Consider the following 20,116-nt stretch of genomic DNA (forward strand, 5'->3'; position numbering starts at 1 on the left):
CGTGAGGCTATTGTTTCTTGTTCCCATGATTTAAAACTTTTCGTCCCGGTTCCAACAAGCTATGATACCGAGGCAACCAACAAAAAATACCAACAAAAATAGCAACCTCAATGTATTTAGACAAATAATAATAATAATTCACCCGTCTTGCGAAAATAGTTGAAGAAGCATCAAAATCAAAATCTGACAACACCAAAGTGACCCTGATGATGAGAGATGAATGAACCTTACGAGGTGACTTATTATAAATAGATGCTCCCTCCAAGATTCTTGGAGCTCAAATCGGAAGCTCGAAATAAAAATTGAGAGCATCATCCAACTCCTCTAACTCAACAGAGCTCATCGGAACCAACAGATTGACTTACTATAAATAGTAAGTCCCTCGAACGGAGCCAAACATACCATAGGTTGTTGGAAAGCCTATAACCACACAACTGAGACCCTCAAATCCCACTATCAACTCACGAGGGTCACGATGGTGAACTAATCTAGCCAACTGTAGGAACCTGCTAAAAATGGGGACATTACAAATTAAGGAACTTGATAGAATACAACAAACTTATGACTTGGATACCTGTCCCAAAAGATCAAGTAAGGATTTTTTTGATCAACCAGAACTTCATTATGAGTTGGATAACTTTTAGTTGGTTGACAATTGCTTGTTTGAGGTGGATGCTGATTGGGCCTTTGATAATCCACTCTTCGAACTAGATAGGGAAATTTTTTCCGATTCTAGTGGTGAGAATGAAAGTGACTACATGAATTGGGACCCAAGTACAATTCCTAGAATTGAAGGATGGTCACAAGATCGAAATAGAGGATTAATTTCTAATGTTAAAACTGCTTCCCACTTACCGAACAGCCTAAACATGAGTTCAGATTTGGATCTATAGGTGAGCAAGATAGATTCCTTGGTTCAAGAGATGAGTGGTTCTAGGTTGAGGATGGTTGGTTGATATGTTTATAGCATAGAAAATGAATTTTCCAGTTTACAACAAACGGTTTTTTCATAACAAATAAAGACGATCGATAAAGGGTTTTCCCCAACTAAATTCCTTTTCATAGGACATTGACTGTTTTTAACTGCCAATGATTAACTGAAATAATTATAAAAACGATTAACTGAAATAATTGTATCAATGATCAACTGTAATAACTATAATAACAATTAACTAAAAATAACTGTAGCAATGATCAACTGTAATAATTATAATAGTGATTAACTGAAAATACTGTAACAATGATCAACTATAATAACTATAATTACGATTAACTGAAAATAACTGTAACAATGGTCATCTGTAATAACTACAATAGCGTTTTACTATTTTTCTCTACATACAAGTAAAGTAAATGCTTAAAATGAAAAGAAGAAGAACATACAAGTAATATCTGGTGAGTCTTTAGTTGGTTATGCAAACCTCGGCTTTCGGTAAGAGAAGAAGCATTGACTTAGGCTTAACTTCCCAACCTCAGACCATACTTATCCCCACACAGTCTATTGCATTAGAAAGGCCATTCGAGGAGAAGCATTGACTTAGGCTTAACCTCCCAACCTCGGACTATACTTATCCCCACATAGTCTATTGAATTAGAAAGGCCCTCCCTACTCTGGGATCAGGCTTGGGATACTTTTAGTCCAGCCACCTGAGCATTCTGGTGTTTAGAATGTCCACACAGTTATGGACAGTCATATCTGAATAACTAGCACCACTGACATCAAGTGATTATAGATGGCAAACATGTCTTTAAACGACCTTGGCCAAGGTTTGTTGATGGGTTCATTGACCCAATCACCAGCGCTCCACTTGACAACAGGAAAACAATAATAGGGACGAGCATGAGCTATTAATAAAATGATTTTACTTTTATTTCATCATATTTGACTTTTATTTCTATGTCATTGCAAATTTCATCTCACCTCTTCACCTTTTCCATGGCTATATAGCCGATGAGTCTTAGGTCCCCGGATGTCAGAGCAATCGGCTTTGTTCATTGAATCTCAAATGATTCATGAATAATATACATATTCCAGCTTATCACAATCTGTGATTTGAAGAATTGTTCTTTAAGACTTGCAGAAAATATCATTTGAATTCCAATTCTCCAATGGCATAATAAACCATGATTTCATAACATGGTTACTTGGCTTTTATTTACCATAAACAACTCTAACTTAGAGAAGGTCTAACCTATGATATTAAGAAAGATATTTTGCATCATAATATATGTTGTAGCTTACAGCTATGTAAATCGGATTTGTTGTAACAACTGAATAAGAAAATCATATTACAATGTTTGGATTTTGCATATCCACATAACCTAGAATAATTTGAAAAGGAATGGAGTCTTGCTAGACGTTCAGCAACCTACCTCACTTTTGACTATAAAGATTTTGAACACTAATCCCAGTATAAAGATTGCTCACGATTTCGGCAGAATAATAGCATAATAAAGAAATCGTGGAAAGGAACAATACAATGGTTTCAAATTGATAACAGCAGAGGTACTGGTGCTATGAAAAATGTAGTCGATAATATGGAAGAAGTCGGGTGATGAACACAATAGTCGGATGTTTTAACAAAGAAGTTGATGGTGGAAAAGATGATGTCTTCCGTCTCCCTCAACTTCAAAATATAAAGAGATAATACATCTCTTTGGCTTCCAAGAAGCCGTAACATAAAAGAAGTGTCTTGGCTCTTGGACGCCAAATTAATATGTCAAGTGTTTCAATCGGTTTCAAATAAGAAAATAAATAAAAAGATGGAAAAAATATTTGAAGGTTATAAATTGAAAGTAATTATGGTTTATATCTATTTACGTGCACGTAAATACACTTATGAGGTGACATCATACTATTATAAAAGAAATAATAATATTATGGTGTCATTTTATTCTTATATCTAGGTGTATATACATAGGTGTTTATTATAATTATGTGGTGGAAAGATCAATCAAAATCCTTTAAGGTACGTATTATATTTTAATTAAATTATTTTATGTTTTAAAATGTTTACTTAATAGCTCATGCGAGTCCTTCAATTGTATCTTGAAGTTCAAGTTGCTAGGTCCTTGCCAAGGCAATTTAAGGTCATACATGTCAACTTGATGATTGGACTGAGTCAATATCCCATTCCATTGATCCCATTTAGCAATGCTTCCCCCCCTTCATCTTCTCTTGCAATCACCCATGCAATATTTCCACAATAATAACAAGTTCCATAATAATTTTCATATTAACATTTAAATAATTTAATTATTAACTAGAACTCCAAAATCAAGTTACTACTAAACAGCAGATGACAAATAATGGATAACGACCATCTTCATTAAACAATTAATACAATGGATATAAATAACTACCTACTTCACATGTTTATGAAAGAAAAATCCGTTTAGTCTAATGGCTATGAATAAATTTAAAATTAGGTCAAAATTTGGGATGTAACACAGTTGGTTCCTTCCCATGATTTCTATGTATTCAAAAGCATTTCAGACTATTTATTGTTATTCTAGTTCTATCCTAGTGTGGGTGTTGACTTCAAAGCACTTGTATACTACAGTGCAACTAGTTGTGGGGCATTTCTCGGGCATCACTCAATTATTCTTCATGTCTATTTGGAATAATTTGAGTCATTGGTCAATAACATCATGCATTTGGAGGCAAACGATTGATGACAGTTTTACAATAGTTGACTACAGGAGTGGTTCTTGGATCATAATTGATAGGATTTCTTATGGGGTTGTCTCTTCTACGTTACTATGGAAAGATACATATCATGACTACGATCTTAGCACTCTTAGAGTTTTTAGACCTATAAGAGTTGTCATGCATTACATTAGTAACTCAAGTTGGGTTGATATGTTGTATTTAATGCCTCCAGTAGGTTTTATGCACTCCCATGGAAGATCACTTGTAACTGGACAGTTATTCAGCAATGATAGCTTGTGGGGGTACTCCTATCTCTTCACATCTGACAGCCATGATAGCATGATAGTCTAGGATCCTAGTATTGACTTGCTTGGTATGTTACTTTAATGAAGGTTTGATGATCATCCTCACAATCAAAGCATGCTCTTTTTATCAAAGTGGAGCAACAGTTCAGTAGAGCATCGTTCTTGAGGTTAATATGGGATCCAAGTATTGGTTTTAGTATCCAATTGTAGATTACTTGAGGGCAAGCAATCTATGGGTAGGGAGGACTGTAATGTCCCCCTTTTCTAGCCCATTTATCATAAGATATCGTTAGCCCTATTTTCCTGGTCCTGTAGGCTAACCAAGAGTTTCTAGAGATCAAAGTGAGTTTTGGCCTAAGCAGTTTCAGTTTTAGGCCAAACTAAGTTGATTCCATTACAATAATAGAAAATCTTCTATTATTAGTTAATGGTTATCTGTTTGTAATCTATTGTAAATATTAGAATGTTTCTAATATTTAGTTAGTTGTAGATAATTGTTAGTTTTCTTTTAGCTAAAATAGAAAGTTTCTATTCCTTACAATCATTTCCTAAGGAAACATTGTTCCATTCTTTTGTATATACAGACCTCTTGGTCTCTGTTAATAACAAGCAAGTATTTTACCAATTACTTTGTATTATGGTATCAATGCCAATACTTCAAAAAAAATCGAAAAAATTATAATTTCTTTTGAAATTATTTGCTTAAAAAAAATTCGAAATTTTTTTTTTACAACCCATTTAGGGTTTCTATTAATAGCAAGCAAGTATTTTACCAATTACTTTGTAATATGGTATCAATGCCAATACTTCAAAAAGAATCAAAAAAATTATAATTTCTTTGGAAATTATTTGCTTAAAAAAATTTTGAAATCTTTTTTATACAACTTTCTCTGCAACCCATTTAGGGTTTCTATTTTGAGAAATCCATCCTACGAAGAAAATTGTGTTTTTTGCAAAAATCCAGAGGCTGTCTTCAAAAACATGACCTGCAACCAACATTTTTTTTTGTACCAATCACCACAATCTTCTACCACTCGCGTTTGGTCCTCACACGTGTTTGGTTTTAAGTATCCACGAATTGGTACACACGTTTTTGTTTTGCAAGAACAGTGCCAGTTTTTGCAAACACGTTTTTTGTACTTTTGTCATTTGTGCATCTAATAGATCTCCTTTTTTGGTGACAAATCTCCAAGCAACAACAACGTTTGAGAAGGAACGACCTTCTCTGTGGAAAAATCGGTCGCTTGCTACCTAAAATCACCATTTTTTTGCAATTTTTTTCATCCATGACCACTGGCCAGGGACTTGTTTGAAAACCATAATATTTTGGTTAGAATTTTTTTTTATAGATTCTTTGTGGGTTTTCCGAGAGCTCAACTAGGTTGTCAAATATTTGTGGGTGCCTCAACTTTTGATCCAGTGGATCCGAAAACCGACAACATATTATTTCTAGGCTTTTGGAGCTCTCTTCTGAGTACCCTTTTAATTTTTTTGGGTCTTCCATTTTTTGCCTCAAAGAATGTGCCTTCATATATTTTCACACTTTTTCATTGAAAAAACGTGCTACATATGACATCATTGACTAATATTCTTCTCAAGACCAATTCAAAATTCAATGGACAGAATTATGGCACTTGGAAGCAGCAGATAATAGCAATTTTTGAATATCGGAATACCGATCAGATTGTTATGGGTGTTACATAGTGTCTAATTTCCCGTGGTACTAATTGGAATACATGGGATCTAAATTATCGAGAAGTGGTGATGCTTCTCAAATTATTTGTAGCTGATGATCAACTCTCTCAGATTCCATCAATAAAGATAATTGTTGAGGTATGGGCACATTCCAAAATCTTCATGAAACTTCTTTCAAAAGAAGAGCTTTCTTCTTGAAGAACACTTTCTCTTCAATTATCATGTATGAGCAAACCTTGCTCCAGGCTCACCTGAATAGGATTCAGGAAATCCGTGATCAGTTGCTTGCCATTGGTCGCAAGATGGAGGAAGAGGACATTGTGGTTATCACTCTCTAGAGTTTACCGAAGTCCTATGAGCATTTTATCGAGACTCTCAACATCACGTCTTCTGGTGTTGATTTGAAGTTCACCGATCTCTGCACACTTCGGCTTCAGCAAGATTGGTGGAAACAACAATTCAGTAGCAGTTCCAGCTCCACCTCCACAAAGAAAGCCTTTGCTACTAAATCCTTTCAGAAGGATAAAAGCAAGTCTCAGCAATCTTCTCAACAAAATTCCTCTGATCCAACTTCAGAAGGCTCCTAGAAGAACATTCAGTACAACTATTGCCACAAGTTTGGTCACATGAAAGTTTAATGTCAGAAACGCTTAGCTGTCCTATCTAAGCAATTAGGTAGACAGCCCAAAGAAAACAGTGCAGAGTACACTGAGCAGATGGAATCTATCTTTTAGGCCTTCATGGCTAAAAGACCTGCAGATCATGTGAATTTGTTTGCATTGTACATTGTTTTAAGTACCTCTCGTCATTTCACCCACCGCAAAGACTAGTTCACTAACTACCAACCTTACTTAGATTCTTTTTTTTTTGGTGGCGGAGAAGAGTACACTATTGTTGGTATAGGCAACATTCAAATTCAATATGTTGGGAGTAATCTCATTTTCCTCATTTCCTCAATGTGTACTATGTTCCAAGGATGGAACTAAATCTACTCTCAGTCAGTCAATTACTACGACATTCTCCACAGTTGGATGTCACCTTCAATTCACATCAGTGTACCACCATTGATAGGGCGACTCAATCAATTGTTGCAGTGGGTCTTGAGGATAATGGTCTTTTTCGCCTTACTGATTCTAGTGATTCTCAGGACTTAGCTATGGTTAGTTAGCAATCTTCTGTTAGCACACTTTGACATCAATTGTATGGGCACTTAAATGTGCATTATCTCTCTCAGCTTGCTCGAAAGAGCTTTTCCTCGGTTTGCTAGAGATTCAGACTCGGCAACTTGGAGTTTGTGATACATGTCAGGCTAGGAAGCAACATCGTACACCTTTCACCAGTGGCAATTCATGGTGTGCTTCTTAGGTACTTCGTCTTGTTCATGTCGATATTTGTGGGCTTATGGCCACTCCTTTTATTCTTGGGTCCAGATATTTTCTATTGTTTGTTGTTGATTTCAGTAGAAAATGTGGGTGTATTTTCTTAAAAAGAAATCAGATGCATTTCTTGTATTTCAAAAGTTTAAATCTTTAGTTGAAAAAGAGTTTGGGAAATCTATTATTACTCTTAGGTTTGGGGAGAATTTTGTTCTAATGAATTTTCTAGCTTCTTGGATACTCGTGGAATCAAACGCCAGTTAACCACACCCCACACACCACAACAGAACAGTGTAGTTGAACATCAGAACAGAACAGTCACCGAGATGGCTCGATACATGCTCGAACACAGACATGTTCCAAAGAAGTTCTAGGCAGAAGTAGTTAACACTACAGTTTATCTTTTGAACCGATCACCCACAGTGGCGGTCAAAGGTAAAACTCAGGAAGAGGCTTGGTCAAGTTGTAAGCCCAGAATCAGTCACCTAAAGGTTTTTGGTTCCCTTGCTTTTGTTTGGATCCCTGATGCATCACACACCATGTTGGATGCCAAGAGTCAAAAACTCATGCTTGTTGGATACAGTAGTCTTCACAAAGCCTACCGCTTGATTGACATTGAGACATTTCGTCTCCTATACAATCATGATGTAGTCTCTTGTACAGTCGTAATGTAGTCTTTAATGACAAGGAGGACCATTACAACATTCCTGATCCAGTAGACTAGCCTATAAAGGCTCATGATTTGGAAGTTAGGCTTCCCTTAGGTCCACCTGATGGGAGGGCTCCAGTAGCTCCTACAGCTCCAGTTATACAAGTGATGCCTTTACAAACACCTCCAACTTCTCCTACGAGATCACCCCAATTTGTAGATGCTTCACTTGAGTTAGATCTGAATACTTCTGATGACAAACCTAATCACCAAGCTTCTCATGATACTAATGCTGGTCGTTCTCCTCTTCAACTTAAGAGGTGGGCTAAAACACTTGTTGATCTTTGTGATGATGAGCTCATTGATGGGAGAACTTCACGGGAAAAAAGAAAACCTACAGAATCTGTTAACTTTGCTCTCATGGCCAACATTCGTTAGAGTGTCTGAACCTCAAACATATTCGGAGGCTAAAGGAATTCCACATTGGAAACATGCCATGACATCTGAACATCAGAGCCTAATGAAGAATAACACCTGAATCCTTTTTGATCTTCCACTAGGGAAGAAACCCATTGGCTACCAATGGGTTTAGAAAATCAAATAAAAATTTGATGGTACTTTGGAAGTACAAAGCTTGTTTAGTTGCAAAAGGGCTTTTCTCAGCGTCAAGGAATTGATTATGAGGAGAGCTTTGCTCCTACCACAAAGATGAGCACCATCAAGTTAGTCCTAACCATGGAAGCACAGCTTGGCTAGAAGGTCCATCAAATGGACATCAAGAGTGCTTTCCTAAATGGTGATCTCCACAAAGAGGTCTACATGACACAACCTTCTAGTTTCAAGGTTGCTGGTAAAAACCATTAGGTTCTTAGATTGGTGAAATCTCTCTATGATTTGAAGCAGGCCCCTCGGGCATGGTACATGAAAATTGATAAGTACCTCAGTGATCAAGGCTTCAAGAGGAGTTCTTCATATTCAATTTTGTACACAAGACTACTAACAGTGACATCAACCTTTTGGTTATTTATGTGGATGATTTGATCATCACTAGCAGTTCAGCATCTTTGATTCAAGGAATCAAACAGAATTTATGTCAATCTTTTGATATGACTGATCTTGGGCTCATGTGTTATTGCCTAGGTGTTGAGGTTTGGCAACAGTCTTCTAATATATTCATCTCTCAGTCCAAATATGCTAGGGCTCTGTTAGATAAATTTTATATGCAGAACTACAAGCCTGCATCTACACCCATTGATGATACTACATACAAGTAACTAGTAGGCAGTCTCATCTACCTCTTTGCTACTAGGCTTGATATCAGCTTCGCAGTCAGTTATATCTCACGCTTTATGAGAACTCCTAAGGTTGATCATTGGATGGCAACAAAGCGTGTGCTTTGTTATGTGAAGAGCACTTCAGATTATGGACTTTTTACTCTCAAAGTTATAATCCTAGACTTAGTGGGTTCATAGATTCAGATTGGGAAAGCTTTGTTGACGATAAAAAGTCAACTTTTGAATATGTGTTCAGTTTGGGATCTGGTGTCGCCACATGGACCAGTAAGAAGCAGCAGGCAGTTTCTCTCTCCTCCACTGAGGCTGAATATAAAGGAACAGTTAAGGTAGGTTGTGAAGTTGTTTGGTTTTGTTGGATGCTTGGGGATATGCAGATGTCACCACCAGGACCGACCACTATGTCCAGCAGGCCTGACCACTGTATTTGTTGATAATGAAGGCGTTATCAAGTTAGCACGAAATATAGTCTTCCATGAACAAACCAAGCATATGGAATCTGGATGTTCACTATCACTACATACGATAGTTGGTCGAAAATGAGACAATAGACTTGCATTATGTTCCTACCACGGATCAAACTACAAACATTCTCACCAAGCCTCTTGGTCTTGATAAGTTTGTCAAATTCAGAGGGCAACTTGGTGTTGTAGATAGATTAACCATTAAAGGAGGGTATTACGATAGTAGAAAAGCTTATATTATTAGTTAATGGTTATCTGTGTGTAATCTATTGTAAATATTAGAATGTTTCTAATATTTAGTTGGTTGTAGATAACTGTTAGTTTTATTTTAGCTAGAGTAGAAAGTTTCTATTCTTTACAATCGTTTCCTAAGGAAATATTGTTCCATTCTTTTGTATATATAGACCTCTCGGTTTCTGTTAATAACAAACAAGTATTTTACTAATTACTTCGTAATAGATTCTATAGGGTTTCAAGATACTTACTATTTATAGTAAGTTGGCAGACTTACAAAAAATTTGGCATCATAGTATTGGACTTGGAGCATCTCGCCAAAATCTTTTAAACAAGCTATGACGCATGGTTTTTCGAGTCTTATTCATTTTAATGTTGGAAGATTATATAGTTATTAATAAAGTGATCATAAAATTAAAGTACATATAATATGTCATTTTATAATTATTAAAAGGCCATTTTATTCTCTTATGGGGAAAAAGGATATCTTAAAAAGGAATTGAAGATGAAGAGACAGGCAGAGGAAAATCAAGTCGTAAGACTATTCTTTAAAAGAACAAAGTGAAGCTCATTTGTTTATGCTTGGATATATGATTTGATTTCTATTCTCTTGGAGAATTTTGAAGCTTCAGCTTTCAGCCAGTTTGAGGACAAAAACCTTCAGTATTGGAGGCAGAGAACATTAACCCATTGTCTACTACAGATATCATACGGGTATCTCACTTATGTTTACAATCTTATTTCTTATTATCCAATCTGACTGTAGTTTCTGTGTTTACCATTGGATCTTGTTATTGTTATGCTAAAGGATTGAAATGGAATATTATTTTCAGAATTTATATTTCATCTCGGCATTTGTAATTTGTGAACGAATTGGACATCAATTGCATACAAAATCTGTTGCTTAAATTTTTGTGTTGCATTTTAAGAAATTTGAGGAAAAATATTTGTCTGGGATATTACAATTAGCAAACGTAAGACAAGAATACATACATTCTATGTGATTAGATATGGACATGATAACTTGTTTGTAGTAGTAAATAGATTCGGTATAACGTGCAAACTAACTCCTTGCAAAAAAGACATCACAGGTAATGAAGCTGCTGAAATGTTCCTCTCTATGTGAGTCTGCAATTTGGAACTTCCTAAGTCCACTGCTTATAATAAAAGATGGAAGATTTGTTGGTAAATCTTGGTCCAATTTGTGGAGCATGAAGGATATAAGGCTCAAAAAGACTACTGCTTTTCACCCACAGATTGATGGATGCACAAAGGTGGCAACAAAATTTAATGGTTAAGGACAAAGCCTAAAAGCATTGGTGTGACCAATTTAACCTTTTATTATTTCTGTTTAGTGTCAAAGTTTCAAATCGTCTGGAGAATTGGAGTATGCTCTTTTCCTGTGCCTAGAACACTTTGCAAAATCAGAAAACTCTCCATACTCAGACTATTGTAATCAGGACTGAATACGAAATTTCTGTGTAACTATCAAAATGGTTTGATAAATATCAAGATTAAATCACACAGAAATTTTGTATTTAGCCTTTAACGCAGCATTGTGTGTGTGTGTTGCCAGCCCCTGTCATCCCCAAAAAGTGGCCGCCTCCAAAAAGCATCCCACCATCCCCTGCCATCACTGTCATAGAAACACTATGAAATATAAATTCCACCTCTTTCCAAAGTTATTCACACAGTGTATTAATACATTTTATTTCTGTCATCCCCTACTCAAGCCCGTACTCACTATTCATTAAAAATTACATCCCCATCCCAAATCCCATCTCCCTTACTTATCCCTGTCTCCTCTTTTTTTCCTGATTTGATTCCCAGATGCAGGTAAATATCGTTTTAACTGTCACATTTAAGTATGTGAATCAGGTAGCAGATGTTACTTCTACCCAACCTACTTAAACTTGGATTGTATGTGAAGATTATTCTGTGCAAACACCACAAACATAATCTTTTATTTTAATGTTCCCTATCGGCTCCTGTTATTCATTTAATCGATGAAATAATGGGAGACAAAACCTCTATATTACACATAAATGAAATCCAAACCATATATAATTTTGGAATAGAAATCTTAAAGTTTATTTTCCTGGGAATACACCCATTTTATTCCATGAGCCTATTACCTGAAATAGAAGGCGCAAAAATTGGAGTTCAAGAACGTCCACCTTCTCAGGTTCTAACCTCTGCTGCTGAAGTTTCTGTGCTCCATGAAGAGGATCAAATAGAGAATACAATTGCTGCATTACACAAATAGAAACACATCATAACAATAAAACATGAAGTCATCCCTGGCTTGACTGCGTTGATCTCAGAGGAAAAAGAACTGCACTATAATTTTAAAGCCATTTATAAAAGTTTAAAATAAAGTCATTTCTCAAATGACCAAGAATATTATATATAACCCTACAGATTAATTTCATCAAAGGAACTGTGTTACTTGTGCAGCAGAGGGCATTTAAACCCCATACCATTAGATCTTCAAACTGCAAGATATACCAAGCACGAATTGTATATTCAATTCGCTTGCACAATTTCAAGAACTCCACCCTATCAGACTCCATCTCTGCAAAAGAAAGGCAGAAAATTCAAATCGATGCACTGTTTGCTCCAACATAAATCGTAGTCAAGCGATTGTAATATTCAAGATAGATGAACTAATCCTGCAAAAAATGAATTCTTCAATCTTAAAAACAAATACTCAGGGCAATTGAAACTGAGATGTGACAAATATGCCTCTATAGTCATCAGATTCTATTATTAAGTCAAATTACTAATTCTTCAAGGCATTAAAGTCGCTATCTGCCCCATTTGGGCTTTAAAAATTGACCGGAATAGTACAAATCTTCAGATCCTAGAAAGGATATATTGACTATAGTCTATTATATTCCAACAGCCCTACCTGAGCAACATTCACAACATCCACACGTGTTGTAACATCCAGACAAACTTGGCCACAGAAAATCACCCATAGGCCATAAATACTAGACCTCGAAGGTGTAGATACATATCCAGCTCCACTGGCAGAATGAAGAATTTTGGAGGTAAGATATTAATGCATTATGAGCATCAAAAAAATGAGCAATATAATCATTTATATGCGTTGGATGAATAGAATCAAGTTCACATAACTAAACAGAGGAGTGCTTAGTTTACTCTGTGTTTGTACATAGGTTGCATACCTGCTGTCACAGCTACAAAGTTACAAACACTACGGATTGGAATATTTGGATTTCTGACACCTTATTCACAATAGAAATAACTCCATGAAGGCTAGACCAATTGCACCACAAAAACTCACTTAGAGGATAGAAGATTGCTTTGATTCTAGGCTTAAAATTTCTCAGACGATTTCATGTTTGCATTAGCACACCAAAATTTTGACCTATGCTCCTAAATGAAATACCTTCAAAACTCAATTTGCTACATGTATGGTAAAAAACTTGACTTGCTGGAAATTCATCTGAAAGCAATGGAAAACAGACATTCTGTGGCAATACCCAGAGTAGCATATCAAGGCAGTATTACACAATTATATAATAAGGCAAAGGGAAAGATCTCCAAACTTTTAAAACGCATCTAATTCAACCTAAGAAGCACATGGATTCACATAAGAAAGAATATTAAAGTAAGGTAAGGTAAGTGTCTCAGGGCATCTTGTAAATAGTTTGAATGTAAAAGTTAACTAGTACCAATTGGCTTACCTCAAGAAAAAGTTTTGAAGACATATGTAATCAGAAAAGTAAATGTCATGTTGGGAATATCTGAAACTGAATGGAACTGTATCCTTATTCCATGGAAATAGGGCTGATCGCAGGACATCGTAACAATTTTATAATCTAGTTTTGAACAATTTCAATCTGAGACAAACCTTCTACCATACCATGAATCGATCTAAGAATGCCCTGGCTTGCTCTGTCCTATTCTTTGATCCTACAATCATTCCCTTGAGGAAAACAATTTTGCTCGATACACGGAAATTGAATCGTTTGACCTTCACTGTCTTCACTACTGGGGTGACGACTCCTGCGATGCTGCAGTGTTTGATCCCCATGTCATACGGATTGCTTAAGCAACAGATGCTTCTGCCCACTAGATATTGCAAGGACAGCGGCAGCCTGTGGGTGTTTCTAGTGGCCAGGTTCATAGCCTCAACGAGAGCAAGAAATTTGTTGTGTGAACTTGGGGTCTAAGCCTCACCAGGTCATAATTAATACAAACATTGTTGTCAATTGCACGTTTGATTTCTGTAAGTATGATGCGCATATTGATATTTCTGATCTGGGCGACTGCAAGAAATATTTAATATAATTTTGGGCTCTGGGCTTCATCGCAGCTTAAAATCAAATCTGAACATGGTTGCCCAATAGATGTTCAATTTCTATATGTATGATGAACAAGTTCATATTTATTAAACTAGACAGCGGTAGGAAAAATGTGGTGTGAATCTGAACAAGGTTGTTGATTACATGTTTAATTATTTATGTCTAGTGCAAGTGCTCTATTTACTTTGACCTAAATGACTGTTGAAAAAGCGGGGAATGGATTTGGGCCCTGACGCTCAGTAGCCCATGATCTATTTTGAACATGGTGGTCAATTACATGTTTGATTTGTCTGCCTATGATACAAGTGTTCATAAGTTTATGCTCAATGCAGAAAATATGGAATGGACGACAACTTTTAGCACAATTCGTCCTCTGAGAATACGATGACAATTACGCCACAACCATGAGCACCAACTCCTATATGATGATTGAATCATAATACACCCCTTTCTTTGCTCTTGTATTACGAAGGAAACCAAGCATCTTCTAGAAGAAAGACCAACATTTGCACTATTTTCTTCAATTTCAAACAAAACAGAGAGGCCGAGACCCGCTCAGCACATGAAATCAAATCCATGTACGAATTTATAAACCATAATTATGAGAATAGAGATGATTAATAATATGAAGAAATATACCTATAAGATAAGCCAATCTCATTATGAGTTTCGGCTTCATAGTATTGATAACAGCCTCTCGTTCCAGACGAATAACTTCCTTCTTCTTGTCAGCCATAATGAGTCTGGGAAGAAAAACTTTCCTCGTTACCCACGCCCTGATTCAAATCCCAACTTGATTTGTCCTTCTAAATTCGCGTAGGTCCAAGTATAATCGGGAATGAGCAAGTGAAGCTATGTACAGGTGGATCTTTGCTTTTTCAGATGGGCTCGGCTGGTACTTATCAAAATACTGTTGAGTGTCGTTGTTATGACCCAACAACGGACCGGTCGGCTTCATCATCCTTCACCTTTTTCCCCATTTGACCCTCTTTCGTAGTGGAGTAAAATAGATGGTTTCATACATGTTGAATATATTCCTTATTTTTAAACATTTACTTGCCCCTCCTGAATTTGACGTGTACAAACCAATCATTTTCTTATACACAGGTAGATTATATAAACCGATCATTTTCTCATATGGGTTGATTATATAAACCAATATATAAGTTGATAAGTTTCTTAGTTTATTCAATGTTTCTTAGTTTATTCAATGTTCTTCTGAATTTGACTTTTATTAGTCAATCATTTTTGACTGATGAGTCTTCTTAATTTTTCAATGTTCTTCTTAGAAATAAATTATTTCATGAGAATAACTAATTTATGAGGAGGGTCTAATGGGTGACTCTAAGTAAATGGATAGACTAGTATGTGAATAGAATAGATCTATAGTGGTGGCACTTAAAATATCACATCAATGCATATTGCTAAAAAGCTATTTCTAAATTTCAAAAAACAACCACTCATATGGCGCCACATGAACACACCATTAAACATGATTTTTATAGGTCTTATCACTTTTTGGGACCATCTTGGACACTTCCATCAAAAGCATGCATGTAGGAGGATACTATTGCTTTCATTCAATTCAATTGACCAATCAAATTATAAAATTTAAAAGATTAAAAGAAAATTCAAATGTTTATATTTTTTCTAATTTTTCATTATGTTATAAATCATATTTTTCATTATTTTATAATTCACATTTTTCATTCATTCTATTGGGTCATACTATTTTTGGTAGGGAGAAAATTCAATTTTCTTCAACAAAAATACAAATATTTACCTGCCCAAGGAATACTAACGCTAGGTGCTATTAGTCTTATTAATTTGACCAATGGAATCAATGTATTTTTTCATTTCTTAAACTTATTTTAATGTTTATTTTCAATAGCCATTTTTCAAATATTTATTAATAGTGTTTATTTCACATTTCATTGGCTGCACTCAATTTAGGCAAGGAGAAAATTAGTTTTTCCAAACCAAAATTGGGTGAAAATTGTTACAATAAATTATTGCCGAACATATCTAGTGCATATCTGTCCCACTTAGATTTTTGCATTCATGTTAGTTGTTCAGAATTAATTAAATGCTCACCTTTATCTCCATCTTTCACCGACCTAATGAGCATTTATCTCCAACTTTTACATTCCCAAAGATCCTTGTTTTTCTGTTTAGTTAATTATCTGCATTTTTATTCTGTTATTTCTCTGCATTCAGACAATGCAAGGAAAGGGACTAGCTAGCACTCGCATTCTTGATTTCTTGCCTATTAGTTTCACTTTCTTCAACCCTTAATTTGTTGCCTTTGTTTTGGTTCAACTTTTGATTTTTGCAAGTAGAATGCACAAATAGTTGTATGCAAACATATTTTTTTGGTCTGTTTCATTTTTCTGTTGTGTTAGGTTTTCGTAATTTTTTATTGTCATATTTTTTATATAATTGTTGCAGGGTTTTGAATATTGTTGCAGGTTTATGTTGTCATTGCTTATTTAGCTTAGAATATTGTGTTTGTACATGCGTGGATTTTATACAAGTTGTAGGTACCAAGTATCAACTTCCCTAAATTGCTAGGATGAGCATACCCTATCACATTATCTCAATGGTAAGAGAGGGGAGATAAATTCTTAAGTCCAAATCCTAAACCATTAAGCCATTTTTCATAGAAAATTAGGACAAGTATCTGAGTTGTGTACCTTTTGAATGCATTGGATGACGTTAATTCGTGATTATAACCCTTTAGTTTGATTTTGTATGTGTTTTTCTATGATGAGTTTTCTTTGTTTACTTTATGAGTCTTTGGTGAATTTTTTATTAATTAAGTCTAATTAAAAGATTTAATTAATGATTTAATTTAATGGAAAATATTTATGATATTTTAGTATTTAATTATATTCAATTAATTGGAAAATTAATTAAATAAAAAAATTAAATTTAAAGATAAAAAGTTGTATGTATAAATTTAGAACGTGATAATATTTATTTAATTTAATAATAATATATTTAGAGTTTATTTTTAAATAAATGTTAAATAATATTATTATTTAAGTTAATAAATATTTTATCAATTAAACATTCAAAAATAAATTAAGAAGTGGAGAAGAAATTAATTTATTAAAAAGTTCATGATTGCATGATGCATGCATGAGATTAAATTTAATAAATTAATTTAAAAAGAAGTAAACTGAAAATTAAATAAAGTAATTTAATAAATGTGCATGGAAAAGATAAAAGAAAGATAAAGAAAAATTAATTTAGAGTTGGAGTCAAGGAGTCCTCTTGGGTGAACGCATAATTAGTGCCCCGATTTTAAGAGAGAGCTTCATATCACAATTTCGGGGTTCATTTTCAAAGGACTGCAAATTTTGGAGAAGGTAGAAATTTTCGAAAAGGAGAAGGTTCTGAAAGGAGGAATTTTCTCTACAATTTTTTGGGGTGTAGCGATTAGCATTAATGTCCAGGTAGACACTTGTGATTTTTGCATATTTTAATACACTCTTTCTCTTTCCTGTCTTCATCGTGTTTGTTAATGGTTGTTTGAATAATTCTTGAGACGAATGTATCATATTATGAGTTTCTGGTACGTTTGTTAATTCTTTTGTACATGGGCGTTTTAATTGATCAATATAATCTTTTCTTCAATAGATTTAAAATTGGAAATTGAATGAGGAGGGTTTTGGTAATAAATCTGAAGATTTCATTTGTGAATTCAACTAATTGGTTGTGTTACCTCTATCAAATCAATGCTAGGGTTTTGGTAATTTTAAAAAAAAAAGGATCTAAATAAATTTGTCTCATTCAATTTTGTGATACAAATCTTATAACATAAATTTATTTAAATAAATTGTAATATATAATGCTAAAATGTTTAATGGGGAAAAAATGTTATAAAAAAATAATTTTATATATGTATAAGTTAGGGTGGGGAGAGAATAACCCCGTACCCCCACCCTTTTTTCATTGAGTGTCGGTAGCCACTGCTACTGCAAGCACTATGACAGCAGTGCTATTGCAGGCCTGCGTCAACAGGTGGTCGCCCTGCAAAGGGTCAGTGACTGCTTTGAATGTAGTGCCTACAATAATTAAAAATCGCAGGGGTTATAAATTTATAAAGTTTTTTTTTTTTTAATTTGATTTTTATTTAAAAAGTGTTATGTGACTTTTTAATATTTTTATTAAATAAAACTTTTATTAAATGTTTTAACCTTTTAATAATTAATTAAAAATATAGTTATATTAAGTATTTAATTGTTAATTAGTTTAACATAATATATATAATTCAATTAAATTAAATTTATTAAATAATAAAGGTTAGATAACAAGGTGGAGATTTTTAAGTTCGTCCTTATTAATTTGCAATTATTTTATTGAAAGAACAATGAGGATCATTTTAATAATTTCTAAAATAAAATATATAAATTATCCTTAGAGCATTTTAAGAGAAATGACTTAATATATAAATGGGGTGATCTTATATCTTAATTAAATAAATGAAGGAGTTACTTGGTAGGATAAATTGAGAATCTTGTGTATTTGAACAACATATTCTAAAACGAAAAACTAAAACCATTATCTTTAACCCAACCATGTGATTTCAAAACAAATCAAAATGTGAACTTACACCTTGTCTTCTGTGTGATGTTTATGTTTGGGGTTTGGGGTTGACTAGATTATTGACCAGTTCTAGGACGTTTACCAAAGGCTCGAGGTTTTGTGAGTGTGGTATCATGCTGGCTCGATCTTGATTATTTTTCTCAACCATGGTATGTGATGGTATGCTCTATGTTGAGTGTGTCTATATTGTTGGTTACTATGTTTCAGTGTCTTTGTGGGATAGCAAGATTTATGCTATGAGATATTTGACTTAACCACTTTGATTCATTGATCAACATTATTAGGATACTTTCTGATGACTCATTGAGAACCGTTGGGTGTTGTGATTTATCATTTGATGCTTTCCAGTCACTTGTATATGATTGAGGTGATTTTACTATGGTTCTTTGATTTGTGAATTCCTGAGCTTAGGGTAGGTAACCTATATGTAATGTCAGGAAGTGGCTTGCAATGGGGGTCAAAGCCCTAAGTAGTTCCCAGGGTAACCCATTGTAAGTTGTTTAATAAGTGAAAACATTACACTAAATGAGAATAAAATAAAATTAATAAGAGTCTTTGTATGTTCTCACACATGCCTCGAGTGCTAGCACAGACTAGGATGGGAGTAGAGAGAACAATTGGTTGCGACCTTGCATCTGTAATATGTCTTGTCAATATGAGAGGATACTAGTTGTCGCATAGGGATCACTAGGGGGCCGAGGTCCTGAGAGATTTCTAGGGTAACTCTAGTGTGATTCTTGCGATGACACTTGCCCGCTTACATAGTAGGTTTCCTATGTGTCTTGTGTGTCTCTGGGTGTAAATGTCAATCTATCTTGGAACCCTTGAGTTAGAATACTTTTAGGATTTCATGGACTTAGAGAGTACTTTGGCATTTAGTTTGATATCCTATTTGGGACTTGAGACTATCTCCTCAGCACAATGGGAGTGGGCCATTAAGGTTCCATGTGGTTGGGTGGTAGTGCTTTTTCACTCTTACCATTGAGATCCATCCATAGTCACCGTGGCTAAAGAATTTATTGTTTGCATTTATTTTCATTCTATCTATGTATCTTTATGATGGATGGTTGTGTTTCATGTTGGATGTATATATCTTTTATGATGGATGGATGTATCATGTATGGTGGATGGTTTCATTTATTTTATTGTACTTGTATCATGGATCCAAAGAGGATGATGTATTTCTATTTCTGCATATGTATATTATTTTAGCCTTTCATACCCTATGACATGTACAGTGGATGATTGAGCATTCTGAATTTAATTTTCCAAGAGGCATTCGAAACAAATGTATATTATTTAAAGGACAATGGATTTTTCATTATTCTTTCATATGGATGTGGTATTTGATGGACTTAGTGTTAATTAAATTTAAATGTGATTCAATGTATGGGGATCCTTAATAAATGTAACCTGTTATGTATTATTTTAGTTGAATGTATGTTATTGCTTTCACTACTATGTGTTTGATGTGAATGTATGTTATCTTTCTTGTTGAAAAAAA

General features: G+C 34.6%; 1 protein-coding gene across 1 annotated transcript in view; it reads right to left on the reverse strand.

Moving 5' to 3' along the window:
* The window catches only part of LOC149539927 (aminopeptidase (DUF3754)), a 148,649-nt gene extending 133,824 nt beyond the window's left edge, over positions 1-14,825 (reverse strand). The window contains exons 1-3 of the mRNA XM_089801138.1: positions 14,641-14,825; positions 12,148-12,242; positions 11,803-11,916 (exon numbers count right to left, since the gene is read on the reverse strand). Coding sequence (XP_089657264.1) covers positions 11,803-11,916; positions 12,148-12,242; positions 14,641-14,737 — 306 coding nt within the window. The 5' untranslated portion in view covers positions 14,738-14,825. The remainder of the gene's footprint in view (positions 1-11,802; positions 11,917-12,147; positions 12,243-14,640) is intronic.
* Positions 14,826-20,116: the final 5,291 nt, after the last annotated feature.

Source organism: Cupressus sempervirens, chromosome 9 (genome assembly GCF_028749045.1).
Source record: "Cupressus sempervirens isolate cs-2001-9-10 chromosome 9, ASM2874904v1, whole genome shotgun sequence".
NCBI lineage: Eukaryota > Viridiplantae > Streptophyta > Pinopsida > Cupressales > Cupressaceae > Cupressus > Cupressus sempervirens.